The 14,774-nt window shown below is 36.6% G+C and overlaps 2 protein-coding genes across 2 annotated transcripts; one reads left to right on the top strand and one right to left on the bottom strand.

Moving 5' to 3' along the window:
* Window positions 1-1,719: 1,719 nt before the first annotated feature.
* LOC122306177 (LOB domain-containing protein 36-like) lies at window positions 1,720-4,146 on the bottom strand. Its single transcript, XM_043118620.1, has one exon. The coding sequence runs from the start codon at window positions 3,892-3,894 to the stop codon at window positions 2,914-2,916; it is 981 nt and encodes a 326-aa protein (XP_042974554.1). The 5' UTR covers window positions 3,895-4,146; the 3' UTR covers window positions 1,720-2,913.
* Window positions 4,147-6,039: 1,893 nt separating this feature from the next.
* LOC122306168 (50S ribosomal protein L25) lies at window positions 6,040-8,690 on the top strand. Its single transcript, XM_043118611.1, has 3 exons — window positions 6,040-6,483; window positions 6,575-6,704; window positions 7,984-8,690. The coding sequence occupies exons 1-3, from the start codon at window positions 6,100-6,102 to the stop codon at window positions 8,208-8,210; spliced, it is 741 nt and encodes a 246-aa protein (XP_042974545.1). The 5' UTR covers window positions 6,040-6,099; the 3' UTR covers window positions 8,211-8,690.
* The last annotated feature ends 6,084 nt before the right edge of the window (window positions 8,691-14,774 follow it).

The raw sequence follows: 14,774 nt of genomic DNA, 5'->3' as shown, positions 1-14,774 counted from the left end.
CCAAAGAGGATCAAGTCATCCGCAAATAGAATGTGGGTTATATAAGGCCCATTTTTGTTGATATTAATGCCTTGGATATTACATAGTTGTTCCTCCCTAGTGGTAAGCCTAGAAAACACTTCACTCCCTATGATAAACAGGAAAGAATGAGGATCACCTTGCCTTTATCCTTTGGATGCATTGAGACCCCACATGGCTCACCATTGATAATCACTAAGAAAGAAATAGTGGATATGCACTCTTTTATCCAATTGATCCATTTGGAATGAAATCCTAAGCATGCAATACCCATCAACAAGAAATTCCACTCCATATAGTCAAAGGCCTTTTCCATATCAATCTTAATAGCCATAAGACCTTTACTATCTCTTTTCTTTTTTAGGTGATGGAATATTTCTTGAGCAACTATGGTATTCTCTTGAGTCACTTTCCTAGGGATAAAAGTAGATTGATGAGGAGAGATGAATGTTATGGACAATCTTTAGTCTATTGGCAAGAATTTTCGCAATTACCTTGTAACAAACATTGGAGAGGCTTATTGGTCTGTGTTGTTGCACAGTGCTTGTAGATTCAGTCTTTGGGATAAGAACAATGTGTGTGTGATTAAGCTCTTTAGACTTCGTCCATTGGTGAAGAAGGTTTTTATAGCCCTGATAAAATCATCCTTAACAATCTCCCAGTAATGCTTGTAGAAGAAACCAATAACCATCAGGGCGAGGTGCCTTGGAAGAAAGAGTTTGCTTAATGGCTTGTAAAATCTTTTCATCATTAGGGATTCTACAAAGAGCCTTATTGTCTTGGTTGGAAATCTTATTAGGGAAGATATTATTCAAATCATCTGGGAAAATAGTTTCAATTGTTTGATAGATCTTCTGAAAATGATTCAAAAACATACTTTGGATACTTGAAGGTTCTTTAACCCAATAGTTAGACTGGTCCTCTAGGCAATAGGCAATAAATATCATTTATTCTTCTTCTCATAGTAGAGGCCATATGGAAGAATTTGGTATTAAAATATGTGGTAGTGAGCCATTGTAATCTTGATTTCTGCTTCCAAAGTATTTCCTCCCTTTTGAGTTGTTCATCAAGGTAGATTTTTATACTCTCTTCAAGTTGAATAGGATTATCAGAAGCAACTTGGGTTTGAACCAAAGTTAATAGATGATTCGACTCTTTAATCCTGGTTTGAATATGGCCAAAGTCATCTTTGTTCCAGATTTTTAAAGCTTTTTGAACAGTACTGAGTTTTTGAGAAAGGACATAATTAGAGGGGCTTGTTATGAAACCTATCCCGAGCTTTTTTCACAAAAAATAAGCTAGTAGGTCCCTAGCCCATAACTCCTCAAATTTGAAAGGTTTTGGAGGTTTTTTTGAACCAATGGTATCCAAGAATAGTGGAGCTTGATTCAAGGAGTGGATAGGCAGATGAAGAATTTTTGTATCAGGAAAAAGAGGTGTTCATTTTGTGTTAGCAACTCCTCTGTCTAGCTTTTCACGAATGTGGGAGTTTCCATACCCCTTATTCGACCATGTATATTTCGGTCCTGAATAACCTAGGTTTGCAAGTCATTTTAGTCTATGAAAAATTTTAGATCGCTAGGTTGTGAAGAGGAAGCAAAGGTTTTGCCACCAATTTTCTCATATTGATGAAGGATCGAGTTGAAATCTCATAATCCTATAATGGGCCCCGGAAAGTTAATAGCTATAGTATTCACTAGATTCCAAAAAGCTTGTTTATGATTATATTAAGCAGGACAGTAAGCAAGAATGAGAAGCCAAGGTATATGAATAGGATCAGTATACACCAGAAAAGTCATTACATTACTAGATATATGCACAGGCTCGACAACCATTCTTGAACGCCACACACAAAAAACCACCCCATTTCCTCTGGGGAACATGCATAAAAATGGAAAATCCTAACTTATTCACAACACCATTAGTATTTACATCAGATAAAATTGTTTCCTCATGGAAAACCATATCAGGTTGGTGACCAAGGTAGTTACCAGCTCTGTAAGCTGTTGCAGGCGCTCATCCATGTGATCCATCCTTCCCCTGATTTCCGGGTAATTTGCAACTAAGCCATCTACCTGACGTTGGAGGCCATCTTGTTGCTGACGGGCCCTGGTGTTTTCAGGCATGAGGATCGACTGCTTGTGATACCAGTTGTTAATAACCGTCCTAATTGATACACTACAGTCTGATTGTGATGTAAAATGGTGAAGAAACATGTAACCCAAACGCTTTAAGCTACAAGGAAATGGATGCAAGGCAAGTGTTTGATAAAATTCCTCAAAAAGGAAATTGTATCGTCACGTTGGGAACATTCAAGGTGTCCCTTTCTCCAAATTGTTTCCAAATACAAGAAGATTCTAGCCAAACATTTCTGATGTCCCCTTCACTCCTATATTCCCCTCTCCTGTAACTAAGTCTTGCACGTTTGATAAAGTCACATACAAAGCAGGAAATGGAAATAACAGCAACTAAAGTGCACCGTTTAAAACGTTGCGTTTTACAACTATGAAATAAACGACAGTTTGCTTATTAAAAAGGCTAAACGATTGCAGCTCTCCACTACCAAAACGGTGAGCTTTGAGTTCCTACTTATTCTTGCACTTCATCCATCTTCAACGACTCCATTCCCTGTTAAGAAACTTCAAACCCTTCACTTCGACCTGTTGAACTCAGAAACCCCTTCCTCTTTCGACTTGATCACTTCATTTGCATTTAGGGTTCCTAACAGCGCTATGCATGTATAAACCAGGAGTAGAAAGAAATAGAGATCAATGTGCGCATACCTAGAATGAAATTCGACTTGATGAAAAACGGGAATGTGTTTAAAGGCATTCGGTGAAGAAAAAATCAGCAGGACAGACCAACAGTACTCTCCTTGCTATCAACCTCAGGCTGCTACACGATTTGCTTGCCTTTTCGATTTGCTTGTGCCTGTTGTGATTGGAGCAAGAGCTGCGCCTCAAGTTGATGGTGGTGATCAGAAGGGCCTTGTTGTTCCCCTTGCTGTAGTTCAATCTCGCAAGGGTTCTCATATGCGCCCAGAGTTAACGAAGGCGACATGGCAAGATTCATCTGGTTGAACCCACTAGCAGTGCCCGAACTGCCCGCTACGGCCGCTGGGTCGATTAATCTGTTGAACATTACAAGCTCTGGTTTTTGCTGGTTCGGGTGCAGATGCATGTGCTGCAGCAGTTGTTGCTGCTGCTCATAAGCCAGTAAAAGTTCTTGTTGCGCTGCCGCAGCCGAAGCCGCTGCCAATTGTTGTGCCTCAAATAACTGATATTGGTGGTGCTGGTGCTGCGGTTGGTGTTGGGGCCTGGGCTCGCGAATCACCAATGCCCCACCACGCGTCGGAGCCCTGACAGGAATCCCAAGCATTGGCGACATGTTGTAGGGTAAAACAGCCGAGGACGAAGGATTGCCCTGCTGCTGTTGGGGTAAAACAACCGAGGACGAAGGATTGCCCGGCTGCTCATGCTGTTGGGGCATATACCCTATCCCCGGGTACTGTTGCACAAGGGGGACCATTGCGGCCTGCGGCCCAATGTAGCTAGCAAGCTCTATCCTGGCACGGACAATATCAGTTTGAACCTGTCTCACTCTATGCTGAAGCATCGAGACGAGGCCAACGCAACCATACACGGGGTCCAACAGACGAGTTTCTGCCTCGTATGCCAACGATTTCACGGCGTCCTCGCGCTGCGAGGGGTGGAGCTCGTTGAGAAGCTTGCTCACGTTACAGGCGCCAAAGACATTGTGTATATTGGCGAACTTCTGGGGCTGGTCCGGCGGGAAATACGGAGCGAACGAGCACTCCTGCGTGCACTTCCGCCTCATGGACTTGCACGCTGCACAGGGAGTGTACGATGACGACATTTTGCCTCTCAAGATCTTAAAAAGACGAATAAATTCCCTGAAAAATAGAGAGAGAGTCCGTGTTTGTTTATAATAATAATAATTAAGAGGAAGCCATCGGAAAGAGAAATCACGTAGATAAAACGAAAGGGCGAAGTGGGCTTGCTTCTGTTAAAGATATGGATAATGATGTAGAAGATACAGCTCGACTGAATAATTGCAGAAATCCAAATGATAAACCAGCTCTCCAACAACTTACCTAATAGTCTTGTTCAAGTTTTGAATTCTTGAATCTTGATTACTCTGTAACTCTCTTGATAACTATGCCTAGTATTCAAGAAATTTCAATGTCTCTCGTCTTGAGTCTAAAATAAACCCAACTCATCTAATAAATATTAATAGAAATTTAACTTAATTACTGAACTCAATAAAATTCCATAACACATTTAGATAATCTAATTTGGGCTTCTATATATAATTATTATAGGCCCATTAATATGTCCCAAAATCATCGACTAAACCTTAACAACTTTAAAATAAAAATTTTAGGCCTATGACCTAACTAAATCTCAATAAATTAATAATTTGTATAGTATTTCAATACGGCCTATTAAACCTATTTTAGGTTAATAAAATTATCCATGTTTCAAACCTTAGAGATGCGAATTGGGTCGTTACAATCTTCCATCCTAATAAAAATTATTTCTCTGAAATTTGCTAATACCTCAAGCAAAACCTATATATTATTTGGCCATAAAACTGATTACCAATTCCTACGTATTGTGTTTGGGTGTGCATGCTACCCTCTTCTTAGGCCTTACCCTCTTTATACTCCTTTTATTCTCAACCCTCTTGGTAACTAATACGACATTATGTATAAATCTTTAAATTATTTATTTTAAAGATATTTAATGATTGATAGTAATGTTGCATGTCCTAGAGACATTATGTGCTTTCTTTGGTTCTTCCTTTTATTTTTCGGTTATTTACTTTGTTTTATATTGTATTAAGAAAAAACAAAAATTCAAAAAAATAAAAAATAAAAAACATTATCTCTAGGACGAGTGGTCCATAGAGTTTGAGCTCCACTCTAGAAGAGTGTAAGCTTTGTTTATTGTCTTAGATAGTGTTCTAAGACAAAAATCTGTTTCTTAGATGGTTAATCTAGAATCGCTGGACAAGATCTTGCCAGTTACAAAAAAATTTATGTTTTAAGAAATTAGAAAAGTCAGAATTTGACTTGTATTTTTTAAGTCAAAAGTTTTCATTGTCCATTTTAATGAATGAATTAATCAATATGTCCCTACCAAAAAAAAGTATAATTTAAGTGAATTGAGATCGTGGCATGCATGTGACATAACTCCTCGCATAAAACTCTATTTGCGAGAAAACGTGTTAATATGTTAAATTGAAAAAAGAACATAAGTAAGTTTTTTCTTTTATCGAGTATAGCGACTTAATGGTCATTAGATTAATTTAGTTGTGGTTTGGCTGGTACGGTACCTCATCTTTGAATCCGAACATGTATTCGTTCTAAACTATTAGTATTAACTGACCAGTTATTCTATTCTCAAATAGAGATTACATTATCTACATCACTGAAATGGTAAAATTTGATTAAAATTTTAAAATTTATCTTCTAAATAAAATCATGTTACGTAAGCAGTGTGTCATGTAGAAACTTTAAAATATAAATAATCTTAAAAGAGTGCATATATATGGGCAAAATGAATTTGGATTGATTTTCATGCTACAGAAATTTTGTAATTATTTTTAGACACAAGATATTTCTTGATTTCTTTAGGAAGTTGAACATTGTTTCAAAACAGAGCATCTAAAGTAATTCTGTAGTAAAGACTTAATTCTAGATTTAGAAAAAAATTATTTTATTTTCTTATCAATATTTTCTTATCCTTCACATTATTTAAATAATAAATTTTAATTTATAATGTTTAAATTTTAAAATTTATCTTTTAAATTAAATTAAATTATATTAATATTTTACTAAATATACGGCTTAAAAATAATATTTTTTAAAATGGGGTATTGCATTTGTCTGATTCATTGATATTTTGGGCCGAGACGTAGAGATATACAGACCTAACTGGACCCGACGAATACGATATTCTCAACAAAGCCCAACAGCTTAAACCCCTGAAGCCGCAAAAGCAAAACCCCTCATAGGCCAGAGTCCGAGCTAGGGCATTTGGCGCTCTGCAACCGGAAATGGCGAAGTGGTGGCGTTCCGCAGCCAGCAACCTGAGGACCGTGGTGGCAAACAGCCCTACGGCTCAACCTTCGTCTTCATACCACACCATCCAAGCGGTCCCTCGCGAGTGCAGTGGGAGCAGAGTTTCGGCGAGGGACAGAGCCCAGGGCCGGATCCCGGCCGTGGTGCTCTCCCAGCAGCTCCTTCTCCGGAAGGACGAGCCGAAGAGCAGCTCTGAATTATCCCGGAAGCGTTTGCTCACTACCGAAAGAAAGCAGATTCAGTCCATCCTCAAGACCGTAGACCTCCCCTTCTTCTACTGCACCACCTTCCCGCTACAGATCCGCGCCGGGTCTGGATCCTCTCACCTACTTGAATCCGGAACCGTCCTCCCCATCAAGGCATGCCAACCAAGCTTTCCCTCCTTTAACTAGAATTTTCTGCTATTTTATCTCTTATTTTCTTATTTCTTGATTGCTTTTATGATGATAGATTCACAGGAATGAAGAGACTGGGAAGATATTGAATCTGGTTTTTGTTTGGGCGGAGGAAGGCTCGGAGTTGAATGTTGAAGTGCCCATTGTTTTCAAAGGCGAAGATGTTTGTCCCGGTCTTAAGAAAGGTAATTTTCGCTATTTGTTCTTTTTTCTTTTTGCTTCGTTTAAATTTTTTATATTTGCGGATTTTAGCTTTCGTTGTACATTATGGCAGAGCTGTACATTGGGGCTGTATGTAAAGGACTCTATGCTCTTGTTGATTTTGATTGAAAATGAAAAAATGTGGGATTTGTGGATTATTACTCTTTTTTATTGGGTTTAATCCCTAGGGCTTGGCTGGGCTTTGGGCTGGTGGTGTGCTTCCTCCAGGGTACAAGGTTCAAACCCTTGGGTGCAAACAATTTCTGGAGGCCACACCTTATCTGTGTGATAAGGACAGTTACACGGGTCTGGGTTTTGACCGGGTTAAAGACATGTTGCACTTGCACGGTCTCTAGGATTCCTCATCGTCAAAAAAATGTTTCTTATAGGTTTCAAAACATTGTTTTTGATAAAAGATTTATTAGAACCGATTGCTTAGATATGTTAATAGTGTTTGCTTTTCTGAGATTAGGTCTATGTGGAGAAGTGTCTTAGTTACAGTATGCCTAAAGCAAAACGCCAGGCTGAGCTATCGAACTTGAGTAAGGAACTGCTTGTAATTGCTTGTGTGCCCCAATCTAATAGTACAATGCAAAATATCCACATTCAAGCATGAGGCACCTATAGGACATCTTTTCTCTATCGGAACTTGACAAAAAGATTTTAGCCCTTGAGCCTTTTGATCCATTTAAGGATTTTTCAGTCATTGCTTTCCTCAAAAAAGTCATTAATTTTGTGATCCTATCATTCTATCTAATCCATCTACAGGTATGACGTCTTGGTAAATTTGAGAATGAAAAATGAGGCTTCCTTTCGATAATTTTTGTCATTCTTCATATTGCACACCGCTGATCATTTGTTTAGCTCGATTGTTGAAGTTCAGTGGCATCACGTTTGGGGATTTGACTTTAGGCACTTGATGCTGCTGTTCACTTGATTAAATGCTTTTTTTTTTTTTTTTCCCCTTTTAGTTGGGGGGTGGGATTCAGATCTAGCTCATTCTTATTAACTTTGACGTTGTTCATTGAGCTGCAATCACTTCTAGCCATTATTTGTGTAAACAAACCATGCTGATATGCTTCAGTGAAGGTATTCACTTTAATTCACGTTGGTTTTTAATGTGATTATAATTCATTACAAGTGCTTAGGGTGTTCCTCCTATCTCTTGCAAGCAATTGACAAACTCATTTTGAATTTTCAGTGTTCAATTATTGTTCCATTGCTACTTTTATGCTGATTACAGTTTCTTATATGCCAAAGCAGGTGGCCAACTAAATAGGATAAGAACTAGTCTAAAATATCTTTGTCCAGCCGAACACATTCCTTCCAAAATCGAGGTGGACGTGAGCAATCTAGACATTGAGGATAGAATATCCATGGGTGATGTTGAGGTGCATCCATCCTTGAAGCTTCTTAGTAAGAATGAAGCAATGCCTATATGTAAGATAGTTGCCCCAAAGTTGGAAACCCCAGAACCTGCCAGTTTATAGGCAATAATGCACGACCTGAGGGCCTTCTCAGATCTGATTATTACGAGTTACAGCTAGAAGCACTTTTTAAGAATAAGTATGTTGTTGTCAGCACTTAGCAGGTGGGTTTTCTATCTGTCCTATTTTCTGAGTAGAATCACTTGCATGTTTTGTGTTCAATAGCATTTGTCAAATGTGTTGGTTTTTTATCTTCTGTTATTGTTAGTGTCTATTTTAAGAGCATAATTAGAGAAAAACATGTACCGGGACCTTGTGTGGGCTGCTTTGCTTGCACGAGTTCTTGTGCAAGTTCATCTGGGTAAGCACATTTTTGTATTAGTTGAGGCAACATTTGTTTGATAACTCGCATGTTACAATTATCACCCCCATGTATTGCCTCAGAAAGATGCACTGATGTACGTACCGTTTAATCTGTACAATTTTCTTACAATTCGGCAAATTTGCTTATAATATTCAGCGTTTGCGCCGTTGTTCAGACCAGTTAAATCCATGCCTGATTATTTTTTCCACATGTTTCATGAATCGTGAGGGAGACGTGTTGGTTCAGTAACAGCAGCTGGTCACTTTGTTGCAAAATTTACAAAAATAATCATTTTTTCCCCTAAAAAGGCTGTCCCGAGCATGCTCATGGGATCTTACCTCCTAAATTTATGGAATCTCAATCATTCACAAGTGGCCTAAAATGGTACAATGGCGTACACTTGTCTATTTCTCCATGAGTTTTGCTATATACAAGTAAAATCGTGTACTAATATGTGTACCAATACTGATTTATTCATATTTAAAATTTAAATTAACACTGTTTTTAATAAAATCTATTTTTTGATCAATCATATCACATTGGTATACAGATTAGTGTATAATTGTGTTTACAATTATATTTTTCCTTTATCCATTGATTTAGCATGCATTAGATAAATTTTACCATCTCTAATAATCATATTGTTATTATGTTATGCATTTGAGATAACTTTCATTTAAGTAGTTGACATAAAATCACTTAAAATGTCCAATATTAGCAAGTGTGATTGTACTAAGCTATTTTGAGATGAGAAATCCTTAGGACCGGTCGGGCTGTTTATACTCAAATAACAGTCCGCCAATCATCTGATGCCACGTAGGACTTCCACCGCGTAACTCGTGGACCAGCATCTGATGGAAGCCCCTGCCCTCATTTGTAACTGAGGCCTAACTCTTCGTTCACCCTGAAGCCCTTCTCCCGAACGTGGAAGTCCCCCGCCCTCGTTCACTTTGAAGCCCTCTGCCCTCCCTCACGTTGAAGCCCTAAGCTTCTCCCGAACGTGGTTGAGTCCCCTGCCCTCCCTCACGTTGAAGTCGAGGAGGTTGAACTTGCGGACGACTCGGTCAGCGAAGGGGACCCAAGACACCAAACTCGGCCGCTGGTTCTGGCACGCTTGCTTCTTGCCCTGGCCGGAACAGGAGTTTTGAAACATGGCTTTGCCTGTTCCGGTTCTGGTCCGTGCCCTTCGTTCATAGGCTTTTCGTTTGAAATTCCGCCAGGGAAAGGCGTGCAGAATTCCGAGAAAGAATCCTCGACGAAGTGGGACAGCCATTCGCGTCACAGTCCTGAGCCAGAGCCGAGTACTCGGACCGGAAGCAGTTGTTCTGCTGCTGGGCATACGCCACGAAATTGGTGGAATGGGGATTGACGATGAGATTAAGAGCTTCCGGGAAGGGCATACGCAGGGCGTGTGCGGAGGCGAAGCAGAGGGTAGATGGGTCGTCGGAATTTATGGGGACGGCAGCGTCGGCTCGGCCATTGGGGGTAAGGTGGAGGGAGACATGAGCAGAGGAGAGGGCTCGAGTGAGGTAGGAATCGTGGGACCAGAAGGAGAGGGCGCAGAGACGGGGGGGAGGGGGGAGAAAGAAAGTACCGGAACACTGAGTTCGAAGCCGAACTCGTCTTTGGCAGAGATAAAGATGTTGGTGGTGGAATTTTGGCAGTCTTGTCGAGGGGAAACAGAGACAAAGCCTTTATCTTCTTCCTCTTCATCTTCCGAACGTGAGTCCCCTCCCTCACGGTAGCTGAGCTGGTTTCGGATTGAGAAGGGTAGTACGATTCGGAAGGGTGAATGGTTTCGGACTCAAATGGTTCAGTCTCCGATTTACTTCGGCGTCGGTTTCGGACTGCGATGATTGAGTCGGCGTCGGGCTGAGATACTTTCGTCGACGACGGGTTGCGATTTTGGCCGTCCGTCGGCGTCGGGCTGAGGCAAATGGCAGAAGGGAGAAAACCCGTGGCTCGCGATCATGGGAAGGGCAGACGAAAAACTCAAGCTGAAGCCTTCTGATTCCTTGCTTCACGGTCTACTAACATTTTACAGCTTTCTCCTACATGGCATCAGATGATTGGCGGGCTGTTATTTGAGTATAAACAGTCCGACTGGTCTGAAGCGTTTTCCTTTTGAGATGGGCATATCTTTTGATTAGGATCAATATTGCGAGAAAACCTGCAAATAGGATGCGGTGTGAAGTTTGATTTTACGCCCTCTAATAAGAAGTCTATGTAATTAACGGTAGAACCGCCTGTAGGAAATGATCTCCCAAGCTATCTTCCCAGTCTCTCTCTGTCTGCTGAAGCCTATCACTCTCTCCCTTCGTCCCCCACTCTCCAGTCGCTCTCTCATCTCAAGCCCGGAAGCTACGTCGACAGATATGAGATGGGAAAAGACCCTTTCTGTTGGGCTTGATTTGGAGATCATAAGAAGCTAATACAGCTTATGAACATGTGGTAATGTTAATGGATCTCAGTAGTAGATTGGCAAAGTGGAGGCATCAAGGGCAAGAACTGCTACATGTTGATTAAAGATCTAGATAGTGTAATTAATAGCTTGAGTCATAAATTATGTTCGCTTTTGATGGTAGAGTTTGTGAAGGAATAGAACCCCAGTTTATGCAGATGTTGTTCTTTGAGTTTCACACCCATTTTTTATCTTGTGTAGAGAGATGACGAGGTTGTAAAATAACATGCATCATTCTGTTGTTCAATGAGCACCTATAACTTGCAAGAATGTGATAGTGTTAATATTTTGGGGATAGACAGCTCAACGATGGCTTGGGGGGAGAGAAAATCCGAGTTTTGGCTTAAGGAGAGAGCGAGAGCCACTGAGGGGAGAGATGATTTTTTTGTATAATCTATTCTATTGTAACTACATTAGACTGCATACATGTCATCTTCCTATTGAGGGTGTAAATTCCACATATTCACAATGTTCGGTGTGGAGCGCCTCTTATTTCTTCAACTTGGTATCTAAATTTGAGATATATCATTCACTTGATGTATCAATCTATTTCACTTAATTTTTAAATTAGAATAGATTTTAGAAATTATTATAATTTACAAAGCTCCTTTTCCGTTTAAAAAATATTGTAATGGCATTTAGAGGCATTACATTCAGTGTTTTAAATACCGTACCGGTTGGTATAGTTAGTGTATTCTGTACTAGTTACTGGTCCGATATATGTATTATATTTGTTTTGTACCATCTCAAATTCCGACCGTACTGACCTATATTTCAACCCGTACAGGCACATATTTCGACTTTTACTTCTTTTTTTTCATTTTTCAAAGTGCAAACTTATTTTTTTACCTATAATTCAAATTAGACTATTTATAATTTATATATATATATCTTTATATATAATTTATTCTTATATAAATTATTATTTTAGAATATAATTTATATAAATTTATATATATATTTTTGTTAATATATTAACTATTTCAAAATGATACATAAAATAATACTGATATCAGAATATTTTATTTACAACGTATTATAGAATATTCAAAACTTTGATTACATTATCTTTTAGATTGTTCAAAATATGTTACACGTCATACTTCACTTATTGTGAGAGAGGTTGGCCCATGACCCTCTTTATATATTTCTTTTAATCCTCTTTTATATATTTCTTTTAATGGTTTACCATTGACCTTACCTTTTAAGAAAGCTCTCGGCAAGTGGACGAAATTGGACTGACGCGAACGACACTCCATGACGACGCCGTGGTGCATTCAATTTTGCTTATACCAATCAATCAAAATAATTATATGGATTTATTACGATTTTCTGATTTTAATATTTTTTTCTATAATCTAAAGAAAAATAAATAGGTTTATCTTTTCTATAAATAATATTTAATGCAGTAATATTTACGCGTTGTATTTATCTTTAAATTATAAAAAAAATATTTAGATGAATTTTTAAGAAATGTCGATTCTATTCGTGATGTGATTCCATTATCCGCAGGGCATGTGGCTGTCTGGACTGACTTTGCAAGCTACAACGTGGAGTTGTTTCCATATGAGAAGTCAAACTTTGTTTGGTCATAAAAGCCATCAAAGGATAAAAGCTATGTGGGTATGAAAATGGGAAATAAAAACTCGAATTCACAACTTTCTTATCAAAATTGAATTTTGGGTAAAAATTTCCATTGCTTGAATGGGACTTCTGATAGGTATTGAATGGTGTATTTTTGTTTTCATCCCAAATTAGATCACTTAATTTAGTAAAAATAAAATAAAAATACATCAATTTGTAAAATTTATCGATAATTCGATCCCTTCGATTATATCATAATTTGTTATTAATTACTATAAATAAATTCTTTACTTATGGTATTCCTATCAAACTTAAAAAAGTGTTTGATCAGCTTGTAATTTTAAATTTATAAACCTTAGAGCTCGTTTGGGTTATCTCAAAATAATTCAATTTTTTTAAATTTTAAAATAATAATAATATTAGAAATAATATTTTAATAAGGGTCGGGCAACCATGCTGCTCAGTTGTTACTGTTGGGCGCGCCCAGGTCAATTTTTTTAAATTTTCTTTTCATATTTTTTAATATACTAAGTTGAAGCAACGTACAAAACACGTTTATCTAATTAAGTGAGATAAGATTTTTAACAAAAAAATATATAATATTTTACAAAAAAAATTAATTAATGCAAAAAAAAGTAAATTTTAAAAAATATCTTTAGATAATAATAAGTTAATAAAGTATAATATCTTTCAATAGGTATATTCTGACCAGATGTCATAATGGTTAATCTATGCTTGTAGTTAAATTATATTTTAGTTTAAAATCAAATATACAACATTATATATATACATGTAGGTACTACATACATTCGGATTATTTTTTTTCCTTTCGTCTTCTTTCTCTGGTCTATTTGTTTGTTTTTTTATTTTTCTTTTTACAAATATATATATCTATATATATATATAGAAAAATAAAAATATCAGCTAGCACATCTTGATCATACGATCTTTGTGCTTATAAATTAATTCCTATGCTTTACATGCATGTCTTTTAATTAGCAATTAATACTTGTGGTATTAGAAGATCAAGAAGCAAAAACATAAAAGTAAAAGCAAAATTTTTTATTGGTTTAAAAGTAAAAATAACTCAGAGGCAAAAACGTAATTACATAATAAAAATAAGAAAATTACTATTCATATGATATAAACACTTATTATAATAGAATAAATATATATATATATATAAATATATATATTTAATCAATTAATCATAACATCAAACTTATCGGAAAAGATCTACACAAAAATATACTATTGTTCAACAACCCATTTCACAATTCATCAATCCATCTCACAATTCATCAATATGCATGATAATTTTATTTCATAAAAAGTTATTAAGTTTTTTTTAATTTAATTTTGATTTTTTATTTAGTTAAAATTTCCAATTTTACTATAGTTTTTAACATACACTAAATTGTAAAATAGTTGTAGAAAATATTGTGTATGTATTATTAATTTTTTTTTTCCTTTCACGTTAAACATATTGAGTATGATCTAACCATTGTCGTACAATAAAAAAAATAGAAATGATATTTACAGTATTGAATTGTGTAAATTTTGTATTTTTTTTTAAATATTTAGAACCCACATACAAAAATATTACTGTAAAAGAAATAATCAAACTTTGAGAAATATTTTTAAAAAGTTAAAAAAAAAATGGTAGAAATTTTGACACTCAACCTGCCTATTTCTGTACTTTTTTTTTTTTGAAAAGTTTAATATTGAAAGTTAGAAGTGGTGGGGGAAAATAATGAGTAATGCAATCAAACTATGAAATTTTAAAACAATGGAGTCGGATGGAATCAGTGTTGCTTAGACCCCCACCTAACTACTACGAGATATTTATCATCTCTATACTTTGGGATACTATTAAATTAATCTCAAGTTCAGAAATATTAAAAATAATTATAATAATTATTTAACTAAGATTAAACACAAAAAAAAAAAAAAAGGAATTCTATGTATTAGAAGATCAAGAGGCAAAAACTTTTAATTAGCAATTAATATTTGTTGTATTATGAGATCAAGGGGTAAAAATGTAAAAGTAAAAGCAGAGTTTTTTATTGGTTTAAAAGTAAAAGCAACTCAAGGGTAAAAATGTAACTATACAATAAAAACAAGAAATTTACTGTTCATTACTGTTCATATGGGATAAACACTTATTATAATAGATAGATTTAAATATTTTTTAAAAATAAAAAATACACTAATACAC

Source organism: Carya illinoinensis, chromosome 1, assembly GCF_018687715.1.
Source record: "Carya illinoinensis cultivar Pawnee chromosome 1, C.illinoinensisPawnee_v1, whole genome shotgun sequence".
Taxonomy (NCBI): Eukaryota; Viridiplantae; Streptophyta; class Magnoliopsida; order Fagales; family Juglandaceae; genus Carya; species Carya illinoinensis.
Note: the sequence above shows the minus strand (reverse complement) of the source record. Positions and strands in the feature narration are given on the sequence as shown.